At 41.1% G+C, this 14,315-nt stretch overlaps 1 protein-coding gene across 1 annotated transcript in view; it reads left to right on the top strand.

Moving 5' to 3' along the window:
• PAM (peptidylglycine alpha-amidating monooxygenase) overlaps positions 1 to 14,315 on the top strand; it is a 201,422-nt gene that overhangs the window by 73,614 nt on the left and 113,493 nt on the right. Inside the window, exons 9-10 of the mRNA XM_075599016.1 lie at positions 12,385 to 12,433; positions 13,492 to 13,559. Of these exons, the coding sequence (XP_075455131.1) occupies positions 12,385 to 12,433; positions 13,492 to 13,559 (117 nt within the window). The remainder of the gene's footprint in view (positions 1 to 12,384; positions 12,434 to 13,491; positions 13,560 to 14,315) is intronic.

Genomic DNA, 14,315 nt, shown 5'->3' with positions numbered 1-14,315 from the left:
ATTGCATTTTTTTATGCACTTGATTGATACCGCAGGCCAGCTGGGACCCCCGATCACTTATGGGGACCACCCGAGGACCCCACTGGCCTCTGGTATCAATCCTGTGCAGAAATAAAACATATTTTTATGTGGGGACACGGGGTGGGTGGGTTGTGAATTAGTGAGTGGGTAGTACATATTGTATTGTTTATTGGGGGTAGAGGGGGTGAGTGAAGGGCCAAGTACCCCCTTCACTCAACCTCTACCCCCAATAAACCTGCTACAGTATTGTACCTTAACCCCTTCAGGTAATGAAGCTGCTTACATTTTATTTTTATTTATAGTGTTTGTGAGCAGGGGTCTCCTGAGCTGAACAAAGTTGATTTCAGCCTCATCGACCCCTACTTCCCGAGATACAGGCCCCGTTATGGGGTGCCAGTATCCCTTAGCTTTATTTAGATCCCACGGCCACGTGACCCACAGGATTTTAACATGGCGGGGATACCGGCACCCCATAACGGCACCTGTATCTCGGGAAGTAGGGGATCCCTGGACTTGAAATCAATGCAGTTCAGCTCTGGAGACCCCCTGCTACATTACTGTAATGTTTTAAATTAAATAAAACCCCACGATCACCTGTGAGAGGCATGCAGTTAGTGACTGATTCAGCCTATCTCTTACTGCACGTCTCTTACAGACAGGCAGATCCCGGTAGGATTAACACAGCAGGTACCCCTGCTATGTTAATCCAATGGGCCATTCGTCTGCCGAGACAAATTTTGAAAGAATCTCTGGGAAATCTCAAACCATTTCGAGAAATGATCGGATAACAGCCGCTGCATCTGTACATCCAAGAATTCTTAAAGAGCTAAGTTCAGTAATGGTCAAACCATTACATTTAAAATTCAAGGACTCAATTTCCAGAGGCTTAGTAGCACAATATTGGCGTAAAGCAGACGTGGTGCCTATATTTAAAAATGGAGCTAGATCCCCACTATTGATGTCAGGCTTACAGGTCTGTAATTCCCCGGTTGTGAAGCTACTTGAAGGTTTAGTATAGGACAATTACTAATGGATAGCAAAGTTATTAGTAATAGTTAGTATGAATTTATGAAGGGTAGGTCGTGCAAACTAACCATATTAGTTTCTTTGAGGCAGTAAAAATATTTGCATCTGGATTGAAAACTGGTTGAAGGATAGACAGCAGAGAGTTGTCGTAAATTGAACCTTTTCAGGTTGGACTAAAGTTGTGAGTGTAGTACCTCAAGGATTAGTACAGGGACCTGTTTTTTAACTTGTTTATTAATGACCTTGAGCTTTGGCATAGAGAGCAAAGTCTCCATCTTTGCTGATAACACTGAATTGTGTAAGGTAGTAGAATCAGAGCAGGATTTAATTTCTATCCGGAAGGACTAGGATAGACTTGAAACTTGGGCAGATAAATGGTAGATGAGGTTTAATACAGATACATGTAAGGTTATGCATTTGGGAAACAAGAATAAGCAGATGACGTACAAATTAAATGGAGCAAAATTAGGTAAATCCGTGATGAATAAGGATTTATGAGTTCTTGTAGAAAGCAGGCTTAGCAATAGTGCCCAAAGTCATGCAGTAGCTGCAAAGGCATATAAGTTCTTATCTTAAATTAAACGGGCAATGGATAGAAGGAAAGAAAGTATAATTATTCCCCTCTATAAAACATTAGTAAGACCACAACTTGAATATGGAGTACAATTTTAGGTACTGTACCACTCCATAAAAAAGACATTATGGAACTAGAAAAAGTGCATAGGAGAGCCACCAAATTATTGAGGGGACGGAAAATCGATTTATGACTAGCTAATTTAGATTTGTTTACATTAGAAAAGAGGCTTCTACAATGGGATATAATAACTATATACAAATATATTCAGGGTCAATACAAGGAGCTTTCAAATAATTTTACCTCGAGCAGTACAAATGACACTGGGTCATCCCTTAAGGTTGGAGGAAAGGAAATTTTAGCAGCAACAAGGGGAAATGTTCTTTACAGTAAGGGCAGTTACAATGTGGAATTCATTATCCAATGAGACTGTGATGGCAGATACAGTAGATATCTTTTAAAAAAAAAAAAGTGTTGGGCATATTTTTTAGAAACTAAATGTATACAGGTATATACCAAATAAGTACACATTGGAAGGATGTTGAAGGATGTTGATCCAGTGAGAAATCTGTTTGCCAATATGTGAAATCAGGAAGGAATTAATTTTTCCACTTATGAGACATCATTGGATAATGTTTCACTGGTTTTTTTGTTTGCCTGCCTCTGAATCAATATACTGAAAATACAAATATAAGATAAGTATCAGTCCTCTAAATTTAGCATAGGTTGGACTTTGTGGATAAAGGTCTTTATTTCAAACTCCTCTACTATGTAACTTCATATTAATGTTTGACTGCTGGCGCAGATAGACATTTCTGCTTAGTACAGTACATAGGTACACACAAACGCAATTGAAAATGATATATCCCTGCACCAATATTGCAAAAAAAAAGTTTGTGCCCATTGGTACATAGGCACTTTGTAGCTCTGTGCTGCCTATTTGAATAGAGAAAGTTAAACTGTGAGAGTTGCTGTGGGAACACTCTGCTTTGGGCATTTTTAAGTCAGCATTAAATTACAATAAAAATTATAATTTTCTTTATAGATCACCAACTGCCTATGTTAAACTTCCGGGAGGAGACTCGGTCCCCAATGAAATAAATAATGGGACCAGACAGGGTTGCCCCCTGTCCCCGCTTCTCTTTGCATTATCAATTGAGCCCCTAGCGTCTACAATTAGAGAAGATATAAATATTAAAGGAATTCAGATAGGAGATATAAATTATTAAATATCTCTTTTTGCAGATGATATAATATTGTTGTTATCTAATCCATTAATCTCCATACCTAATCTTCAACATCAACTAAACTAATTTGGAAAAGTTTCTGGATATAAAATCAATGACAAGTCAGGAGCTTTAAATTAAAATTTGACAATACCTGAGATGTCACATTTACAAAGAAATTTTAAATATAAATGGAATTCTAAACATAATAAATATTTAGGAATTAATATAGCAAAATCATTTCAAGATTTATACAAAAGCAACTATCCACCCCTATTTGAAAAAATTAAAACAGATCTTCAAAGATGGAATAGCTTCCAGATATCTTGGCTAGGCAGAATTGCCTCAGTAAAAATGACTATTTTGCCCAACTATTATATTTTTTTCAGGCAATCCCAATAAAAGTCCCATTAAATGAACTTAAAAATATCCAAAATAGAATTTTCCAATTTATTTGGAAAGAAAAAAGACCAAGAGTGGCAAGGTCGGTAATGTTAGCTCACAGAGGAGGCAGGGGCATGGGAGTCCCAGACGTCATCAAATCCTATCAGGTGGCCCAATTGAAACAAGTGGCTGGAGATTGAGTCAATTTATGTGAGTCCACTTTCACTGACGTCAGTCCTATGGACTGGGTTAAAAGAGGAAAGACACGTGGAGAAGTTTAAATTAGGATTGAGGAGATGTACATGGGAAACTTGGTCTAAAAACAAAAAAAAATATTCACTAAATTCAACTCCATCGTTATTAACGTCTATATTTAATAATCCTGAGTTTAAACCAGGATGCGCAAAAAATACATTCAAACAATTCAGAGAGCTACATATTACAATGGTAAATGACTTGGTAGTAAAAGGGAAACCAATGACCTTTAAGGAGATACAAATAAAATATCAAACACATAATATTCCAGTTTTTAGTTTTCTTTAAATTAGACATTATTTGTTGAAATTATCACAGAAAGAGAAATTTCCAGATTTAACAAAATTTCAACGACTTTGTAAAAAAAGTGTATATCAAAAGGGGTTGATCTCGAGAATATATGAGAAATTAATTCTAGCAACAACTCCTCAGAATCATAATTATATGTTAAAATGGGCTGAAGATCTCAAAGTAGAAATAGATAGGGAAACCTGGGAGGATATCTGGGAATCGGCAGCTAAAACTTCAACTTGCACTATAACGAAGGAAAATATATACAAAATTGTATTTCAATGATACCTATTCCCAAGTAGGCTGAGCCAGATCTCCCCATGCACGTCAGGACGAGCTCACCACAAACGAGGCGGGACCGCGGTGCTGAGGTGGGATAGGATATAATGCCACCCACAGCCACGAGGGCACGTCTTGAGTGTAGAATGGTCTGGGAGTCCGAGTCGGGGCAGGAGGGGTACGGATGGTAGAGGGTGCTGTTAGCCAAGTCCGGGGTTAGAGAGAGAGACGTAATCGTTTACCGTTTGCCGGGTTCGGGGTGCCAGAGGTGCGGAGAGTCGTATTTCCGTAAGCCAAGTTCGGGATGCCAGAGGTGCGGAGGGTCGTAGAGGAAACCGGTTTGGTACACGAGGAAGACTGCAAAACGAGACAGGACAGGATAGGACTAGGGAGGCAGAGAGTGATGAGAACAACTGGTTCTATGCTCAGCCGATGAGTTAGTGAAACTGTAGGGTATATATGGGAGAGAGGGTCCAATGGCAGCACAGCAAGGTGGGGGTGTGTGGAAGGGCCAGGCTACGGCAGGGATGGGTCTAGCATGAGTCCCAGGGGAGGCGCAATAAAGCCCATTAGTAAGGCTGCATTGGATTGTAGCAATGGTTTGAGGTGCTGTGCCTTTAAGGGGTTGGTGCGCCTCCGTGTGGCCGCGCCTCCGTGTAGCTGCGCTTGCGGGCGCGTGACCGGGCATACCCGCAGGACCAACACTAGAAGAGGAGCATTGGCGTGCGCGCGCGCCCACGTGGAGCTGCGATCGGCGTCCTGGAGGAAGGCTGCCTGCGTGCCGCGAGACGACCCGGCGGAGCTGCAGGTGAGTGGAGAGCACGCCGAGGGCGGCGTGACTCCCGAATCGTTACAGCACATCAGATTTATGCTAGAGAAGATGTGGCTTGAGATTTATTATTTATTTATTTATTTATAAAATATTTTACCAGGAAGTAATACATTGAGAGTTACCTCTCGTTTTCAAGTATGTCCTGGGCACAGAGTAAAACAAATAATACTTGGTTACAAATACAGTTACATAAATGAACAGGGTATACATTATATACAAGACATTGCGTGCACAGTTAAAGAAAATATCTATTATGGGCGTATGAAACAGTTACAGACCAGATTAAAATGTGAGACGGCCTTAGATTTGAAAGAACTTAAACTGGTGCTGGATGTGAGAGTCTCTGGTAGGTTGTTCCAGTTTTGGGGTGCACGGTAGGAGAAGGAGGAACGTCCGGATACTTTGTTGAGCCTTGGGACCATGAACAGTCTTTTGGAGTCTGATCTCAGGTGATAAGTGCTGTATGTGGTAGGGGTGAGGAGCTTGTTCAGATAGCTGGGTAGCTTGCCCATAGAGAATTTAAAGGTAAGACAGGAAAGGTGAACTTTGCGCCTAGACTCTAGTGATGACCAATCTAGTTCTTTGAGCATATCGCAGTGATGTGTGTTGTAGTTGCATTGGAGAACAAAACGACAAATTGAATTGTAGAGGGTGTCAAGTTTGCTAAGGTGGGTTTGAGGTGCCGAGCCATATACTATGTCTCCATAGTCAATAATTGGCATTAGCATCTGCTGTGCGATACGCTTTCTGACCAGGTGACTTAGGGAGGATTTGTTCCTGTAAATTACCCCTAGTTTGGCATAGGTCTTGGTTGTCAGGGTATCAATGTGCATCCCGAATGTTAAGTGGGAGTCAAACCATAAGCCCAGGTATTTAAAACTAGTGACAGGGGTTAGGGTGGTGTTAGAGTTGGTTCTGATCAGGAACTCAGTCACTGGAAGCTTTAAAAATTTAGTCTTGGTCCCAAATACCATTGTGACAGTCTTGTCAGTGTTTAAAAACAGTTTGTTTTGGGAAATCCAGTTTTCGAGTCTCAAAAAGTCAGACTGAAGTATGTGTTGAAGGTCAGAGAGGCTATGGCTGTGTGCATATAGGATTGTGTTGTCTGCATACATGTGTATTGAGGCTTCCTTACAAGCTGTGGGAAGATCATTAATGAACACTGAGAAGAGTAGGGGCCCCAGAACAGAGCCTTGCGGGACACCATAGGTGATATCCAGGGGGTTGGAGTTAGAGCATGAGATGGACACATGTTGGGATCTTCCTGATAGGTAGGACTGAAACCAGTTTAAAGCATGCTTCCCTATTCCAGAGCTCTGGAGTTTGTTAAGCAGGATAACATGATCAACTGTGTCAAAAGCCTTTGCAAAATCTAGGAATACTGCACCAGTGAGTTGTCCCCGTTCCATTCCACACTGGATTTCATTGCAAACTTTTAGCAGGGTACTTACGGTGGAGTGTTTGGGACGAAACCCAGATTGGAATTGGCTAGGGAAATTTGTCTTGGTGTAGAAATCGCTTAATTGGGAGTGGACACATTTTTCCATGACTTTGGATAGAATTGGGAGAAGTGAGATTGGCCTGTAGTTTGAGACAGTGTTTTTGTCCCCACTTTTGAAGATTGGGACAACTCTGGCAATTTTCCAGGTCTTAGGGATATGGCCTGCAGACAGGATAGAGTTGACTATGGACGCAATTGGTTAGCAATGGCTGGGGCACCAAGTCGTAGGAACCTAGATTGTAGTAAGTCGGGTCCACATTGGCTGCTTAGTTTTAGTTTGAGGAGCGCTTGTATAATCTCCTCTTCAGATACTGGGCCAAATTGAAAATTGTGGGCAGTGTTGGGAGGGGGTGGGACTGTAGGGATACTCCCAGGATGGGATTCATGTTTGGGGTTTGTGCTGCGTTTCGCTAATAAGTTAGTGGCACACCCCACAAAGTAATCATTGAATGCATTTGCAATGTCAGTGGGGTTTGTCAGAGTAATATCCCCCTTAGTGATAATACTTGGTTGTTGATGGTTAGGAGGCTGGAATATATGGTTGATAACCTTCCAGAAGTTAGCTGGGTTTGATGTATTCTGGTGGAGATTGTCAGAGTAATATTGTGCTTTTGCATGCCTTGTTTGCTTGTGCACATGTTCCGCATGCATCTGTAGTGATTGAGATCCTTGGTAGTGCCAGTTACTTTGTAGCTTTTCCCCAAGGCATCCCTGAACTGGTAGAGTGCTATAAGGTCAGTTGTAACCCATGGAAGGTAGGCCCCCCGTACCCTTATTTTGCGTAGTGGAGCCTGGGTATCGCAGAGTTTAAAAACTCGGATTGGAAATAGTCGAGCGCAGAATCAGGGTCGGGAATTAAATCGATTCTGTGCCATGGGCAGTTGGTAAGGTCATCCAGAAACTGTTGTGGGTTAAAGTTTTTAAATGTTCTAGTGAGGAGAACTTTAGGGCTTGAATGGGGCGGTTTAATTTTCCTTACACCGTACACTATTGCTTGGTCACTGAAAATATCAGGAAGGATGCCAGAGGATTGGATTCTGCTGGGGTTTGAGGAGAGAATCCAATCTAGCAAGGAATGGTTATGCGATTTCAGGTTTATCCGTGTGGGTTGGGAAATGAGTTGTGATAGGTTAAGTGACTTCAGTTGTATCTGGATTTTGTGGTTTTTAGGGTCAAGCCAATTGAAGATGAAATCCCCAAGAACTAGCAGCTCACTCTTCTCATTCAGAGAGGAAATGGAGCCAAGAAATTGGGTGATATCAGTCAAGGATTGCAGAGGGGCATTAGGGGGGCGGTAGATGCCAGCAAGCAAGATGGGCTTAGAAAAGGGGAGGCAGATTTTGCCAACTAGAATTTCAAAAGAGGGTGGGCTTGGTGGGCAATTTAACAGTGTAAATTGCAATGTGTCTGCAATATAAAATAACACCCCTCCTCCTCTCTTTGACCTATCTCTCCTAAAAATGGAGTATCCCTGAAGGGCAATATTTGCATCAGGGGTTTTAGGGGATAGCCATGTTTCTGTAAGAACGATGGCTTTGGGTTTATGCATAAGGCACCGTGCCCTTAGTTCGTCCAGTTTGGGCAGCAGGCTCCGGATGTTTATATGGGCGACAGATAGCCCCTTTTGGAATTTAAAGGTGGAATTCTCAGGGGCATGGGACAGAGCTGAAATGGGAGGACCTGGGTTAGGTTCAATATCACCTGCTAAAGAGAGTAATAGTATGAGTAGAAATTTGGTTAGTTGTTTGCAAGTTGTAGATTTGTGTTGTTTGCCATTTGAGTGAGCAGTGGTTGGTGTGCTGGTTTTTAGAGTTCTCCACCAACATTCAGTAGATAGTGCAAGGCTTTTGAGTAGTCCAGGGTGTATGGTGATGTTGGGTGTGGGCCAGGATGGAGGAGTTTGTAGTGGATAGAGGGAGTAACATCTCCATGAGGCCAGGAGAAAGAAAAAAGTTACGATACATAGCAGGTTCATTATGCCAGAGGTAGGCAGTGCTGCAAGGAGCTGTTGTGAACAAAGTGAGTGTGTGCAGACTAAACAGCAGGGGTGTGCCTGGTCCTTGCCAAATGTTTTGGTGCATTGCAATGCTAGAGTCAGTTCAGGGTTTCAGTGTATTGTGCAGTCAGTTTTGGGAGAGGCTGCAGTGAAATAAGTTGTTAAGGGGTGGGGGGTTAAAATATGTAGGTTAGCAAGCATGGGATCATAGTGTGATCTGAATAGCTTACCGTTTGTTGTCGTGAGTAAAAGAGTTTACAGAAAGATGCAGTCCCCAGTCACCTCTAGTCAAACTATAGTCTAACTATAACTTCTCACTTAAAAAGCTCACTTTAAAAGCTCACTGAGAGGAGATACGGTACATGTATGATGGTCATGTCCACAGATTCAAAAGTTTTGGACAAAGATCCAGAATATGTTACAGGAAATTACAGATACAAGAATCACTATAGACCCACTAACGTATTTATTAGCAAAGCCTATTGAAGAGGTATCTAATACGATGAGAAAAATGATCTATATTGTTCTTACAGCAGCCCGTTGCTCTATAGCAGCGGCGTGGAAGAATATAAATGTACCATCGAAACATACAATAATTAAAAGAGTGAATGAAGTTAAATTAATGGAAAAACTTTCAGCTCAACTTAATCAAAAATGAGATAAATTCTATAAAATATGGGAACTGTGGCCTCCGGTTTTTAAGGTAGAATCCTGATCATGGTTGATTGTTATCCCCGGTCTCTTTTACCTTTTAGCCCTTAAGCATTCACTCCCTCCCCTTCCCATTCCTTTCCTCTCTGGCCCCATCTTTATCTATCATTTTTCTTTATCTTTTCTATGTTAAAAAATAAGAATAATTTGAAATAAAAAATCTGAAGAGATTTATATATAATAATTAAATTGATATGCAACATACAGAAAATAGTAAAGAAAAATTGTTATGAAGATAATTGTTTTTACTAAGATAGATATATAAATATTGTTCCTTTATCAAAATTGTACATGTAAGTAAGATAATTTATTTAAGTAAAATAATAAAAAAAATATTGAAACAAAAAAATAGCTAGGAAAATTAAATTCAAATAAGGTTGCAATCTGTGTTAAAGCAGCAGACCAAGCAATATCCTACTTGTGTTTCTTTTAAATAAATCAGTTCTGTACTATGAGAAAATAATTGTAGCATTAAAAAAATAAATCTGACATTTTTAATGTATTATAATGTAATAAGCATTTTTGTTTCTATAACAACCGTTTACAAATATGTATACAATACAATCCACATAATAAGTAATTAGCTAAGTTGCCGATCGATCCGTTCTCCTGGGATCGATCGCAGAAGATTAGGCTCGGGGGTTCACTAAATGGCTGCAAAGGAGTATGGAACGCATATGCATATTAATACGACAAGGTTCTGTGGGGAAGATCATGTGACCAGACAGTCACTAGATACATTTGAGTTTGTGCACTGCTAGAGAGAGGGCAGAGCTCAAAAAGGGATGTGCCAGAGCCTGTTTCAGAAGAGGAAGGGGATATGACGTTGTAAATGGTTGCTATACAAACAAAAAAGGCTCATTACATCATAATAAATTAAAATGTAATTCAGAGTTAAAAAAAAATGCTACAACTATTTTCTCATAGTATAGAACTGAATTATTTTAAAAACAAAATACGTAGGATATTGCTTTGTCTGCAGCTTTAAAATATACCTGGTTGTTTTTAATGCACTTGCAAGTGAGTATACAAAAATCATGATTTCTGCAAATGAACATACAGCGTACATCATGAAAAATGCCACCCGAGACCATTATGACATACTTGTACATCATGGCCACTTCTGCTACGGCGAACCTGGAGGGGATTACGTGATCGCTCGAAAGAGCAGTCGTATGATTCATCAGTGCTGGATGGCCTGTGGCCACGGAGGTGGCAGGACTCGCTGTCACTGAAGGGGTTAAATATGACATAGTTACATAGTAGATGAGGTTGAAAAAATACATATTTGTCCGTCGAGTTCAACCTATGCTAAATTTTAGATGAGATACTTAATCCTATATTTGTACTTACAGTATTTTGATCCAGAGGAAGATGACCAAAAACCCCAGTGAAATATCAGCTAATCTCATAAGGGGAAAAAAAATCCTTCCTGACTCCAAATTACTCCTTGAATCAACGTTCTTCCCATGTTTAGTTATTTGGTATATCCCTTTATATCTTTCCTTTCTAAAAAGATGTCCATCCTTTTTTTAAGATATCTGTTATATCTGCCACTGTCTTGTATATTTTGAGTAAATGGTAATTCTAAGACCACTAAGCTTTCAAAAGTATGAACATGGATCCAAAATTGAACACCTTGCTAAAAGCAGAAGACTGCAGCAATAAAAATGTGATGAGACTTTTGAAGCTGGGGATAGTATCATTTCGATTTGGAACCCAATATCTAACCCCAACTGCAACCTTCCCAGTGCTCAGCGCTCCTATAAAGATCTCCAACAGAAGGGGCTGTGAACAGAGAGGCAGTTTTTTGTTAAAATATACATGTCATTTCAATTCATAAAGTGGTCAACAGAAGGAATGCAATTTTTTATTTTGGAGTCCGGTTAATATTTCACTGCCAAAGGCGTCAAAGGGGTTACTTTCCCTTACATGAAAACATAATGTTACGAAATGATGGCTTGAAAGAGTTCTATTTTCTATTTTACTTGTAAGGCCACGTCCATAGAAGGACAAGCCGCGCTGAGCCATGTGGACGCTCCGCGCTGAGCCCCGGCATCCTCAATGAAGATGTCTTTAGAGGGGGCTCACGCGAGCGTCTGCAGGCGTGCTGAGGAGTTGGATTTTTCAGCCGACAGCCAAGCTGTTTTTCAGCGCGCTGTCGGCTGAAAACATCCAATCAGCGCGAAGCAGCGTCAATGTCACGGCGCCGTGACGTCAGCGCCGTGATGTTGACGTAATTGCCTCGCGGCCGATTGGCCCAGCGACATCACTGCCCCGCCTCCCCCCGCCTCCCGATCGCGAGCCTCAGCGTCAGCGCTGTTCAGCACTGCTCCCCCCCTCTATGGACGCAGCCTAAGTTACTGAGTAAATGTGTTAAACTAAGTGTGTGATGTTGCAAAAAGACAACACTGCGATACTGTACATTTATTTGAAGAGGGACATTTGTTTTGTTGTTTGTAATGCACGACATGTGACTTTACAATTAATCATTTAGAGCCAAAAATAAGACCAGAGTAAGGCTGCACTTATAGTGACGGCGTCGCAATCATCGCGTCAAAACAAATGCATTGTCGCCGTCGTCGGCGCTTATAGTGCACGCGACAAAGGGACGGAGCGACAGTGCTACCAAAAATCTGGTAGTAACTGATATTTGTTTTTTTTCGGTGATGGTCTCCCCTTGCGGCCAATCAGGAGATTTTACATGCCTCTTCCCTCCCCCTTTTGGGACATCACTGGCCTTGTAGCCAGCGACGTCGCCTAAACTTAAAATATAACTTTTGCTACGGCGACGAGTGACGTCGTCGGTCACGTCGCCGTCACTATAAGCGCGGCCTAAAACAGATACCACGTTAATAAACCACGTTACTATGTTCGTTTAGAGACAGGACTGACACAAGTTGCAACTCAAAGCTTATGATCAATACATATGCAAGTGATCAAAGAAGGAGACCTTATGCTCTCAACAGCAGCTAACCTGGAACGTCTTTATCGTTCTGCACTGTTTGGTAACATTCCATTCAGCATTATTGATCAACTTCAGTGTGAAACAGTGTCGTTTGAACCGATATTTCAAAGTGTAATATATGAAAGTGAGAAGTCTTCTTAAAATATAAATCAGACCCAGCATGACTACAAAGCTGGCAAATACTTTACAGATCTGAGGTTTTTTTCCCCCTGTGCACAAAAGTTGGCCATTTTTTACTTCAGTTTAAACAGTAGCAACAAGTAATTGATCTTGTGATATTAATGCTTTGCTGCTACTTTTCCCATATTTTGTCTTTGTAGATAAACATAAGGATTGCAGTGGAGTAACTATACAGATGACACTAGAAAAGTAAGTATATCAGCTATTTCACTCGTGTTTCGCATCTAAAAGAGAACCTAACAGTCATTTATAAGTCTGTGTATTGAAATTATAAACCAACAAATCTCTCGACTACAAAAAGACTTGAAGTCTTAAAAAAAAAATAGAGGACAAAATAATGATCACAGATGGACTTCTTATGATCATAAGAATGAATAAACCGCATTACTACAGTGTTAATATCAATGTAACAAAACAATATAAAAATACACAGCCAAACTAGAAAAATGTTGCTAGTAAAACATTTGCTTGAATTTTGACACATTATCCCAGGGAAGGGCAAACTTTTGCTGCTGCACCCCCCTGTCTTCCCTGCGTGGATGCTCGCGCCCCCCCCTCCCTACCTTAGACCTGCGTCATATTACGCTGCGGGGTCATGTGACCTGCGGCGTGACGCGTGTGACGTCACGTGACCTGCGGCATCATTTGCCGCGTGTGACATCACTTCACATGACCCCACGGCGTCATTTGACGCCACGTTGCCATGGCGACGCGTCACAGAGCGCCTGAACCTCGGTAAGTATAGCGTTGCAAAGGCCTCACGCGATCCCCTGGCATTTAATTTAAATGCCTTGGGGAAAAGCGTGGGGCCTCTGCAACCGCCCGCTCTCCCCCAGAAAAATCTCCTGCCCCCCAGTTTGCGCACCTCTGTGATTAGCCCATTTCTACACAGCTGTGTTATAAGATGCTTTTTGGCAAACAGCTAATCGTTTAATTAACCTTTGGACTCTGTGACATCATTTGCTTCCAGAATGGGAGGAGGAAAAGGACGACCCTTAAAGGTTTCAATGGGAGTTTCCATGCAATAGTGCCCCGATCAGTACTATTGCAGTCCACTCAATCCTTTAGGATTAATCGAATAATAGTGCTTGGTTCCCAAAATACTGACTGGTTAATACACATGTTGGCTGCAACATATTGTTCCCTGAGTGACGTCACAATATCTACAGTGAGAGTATGAGCCCTATCTTACATTTTTTTTCATTAAGGTTTAAGATGAATAAAGCTGCTGTTTTTTTTTCTTCCAGGCAGCCGTTGATTGCAGGCATTTATCTCATGATGTCTGTGGACACTGTAATCCCACCAGGTGAAAATGGTAAGTGAAAGAAAGTACATGTAACGAATGTTCTGCTAGTAAAATGGCAAGAGGCGATATACAGATGTAGCAGCTCTCCCTGGTCTCCGTGATACCTCAATATAGCCAGAAATGCCTCGGAAATGTCTTGGCTAACATAGGATTCAATGGTAATGTTGCTGCAGAGTACTGCTGTATGCCCAAAAGGGAACAGCTAAGACGGCTACATCTGTATCTACCTTTTGTTATCATTAGCAGGACCTAACTAAAAAAGAAAAAGACATTGATTACTGGATTTAAAAGAGACTTGGGAATTGGTGTAATTTCATGGTTAAACTGTTGATCTTTATTCACAGACTTGGGGCTTCAGTTCCATCCATTGCCCAAAATCACATAGAATACATTTTCGTAGCAAATTACAACATAAGTAGTTTTAGGTAGACATATTTGTCGTTTGTGATAATACAGATGTAGTGGGACATTCTTTTCCAGAAAACACAACATATTTTGTTATAACTCAGTATATCATAGCGTTTCTCCATTGCAGTGTTTGTGCAGAGAATGAAAATGTATCCCACTAGTCAATGTATCCCACTAGACAATGATGCCTGCTACATCTGTAAGTGAGATTAATGGGCTGTTTGAATGCATTATAGGTGGTTGTTTACTTCTTAGCTATACAATGCTATTCTAAAGAAAAGGCATTCAACAGAGTAACACAATTAAGTCCTATCTCACTTGAGTCCTGATTCAAAATGCTGTGAAGCAATCTTCCCC

Source organism: Ascaphus truei, chromosome 1 (genome assembly GCF_040206685.1).
Source record: "Ascaphus truei isolate aAscTru1 chromosome 1, aAscTru1.hap1, whole genome shotgun sequence".
In the NCBI taxonomy this organism is placed as follows: Eukaryota; Metazoa; Chordata; class Amphibia; order Anura; family Ascaphidae; genus Ascaphus; species Ascaphus truei.
This window is presented reverse-complemented; position numbering and strand designations above follow the sequence as displayed.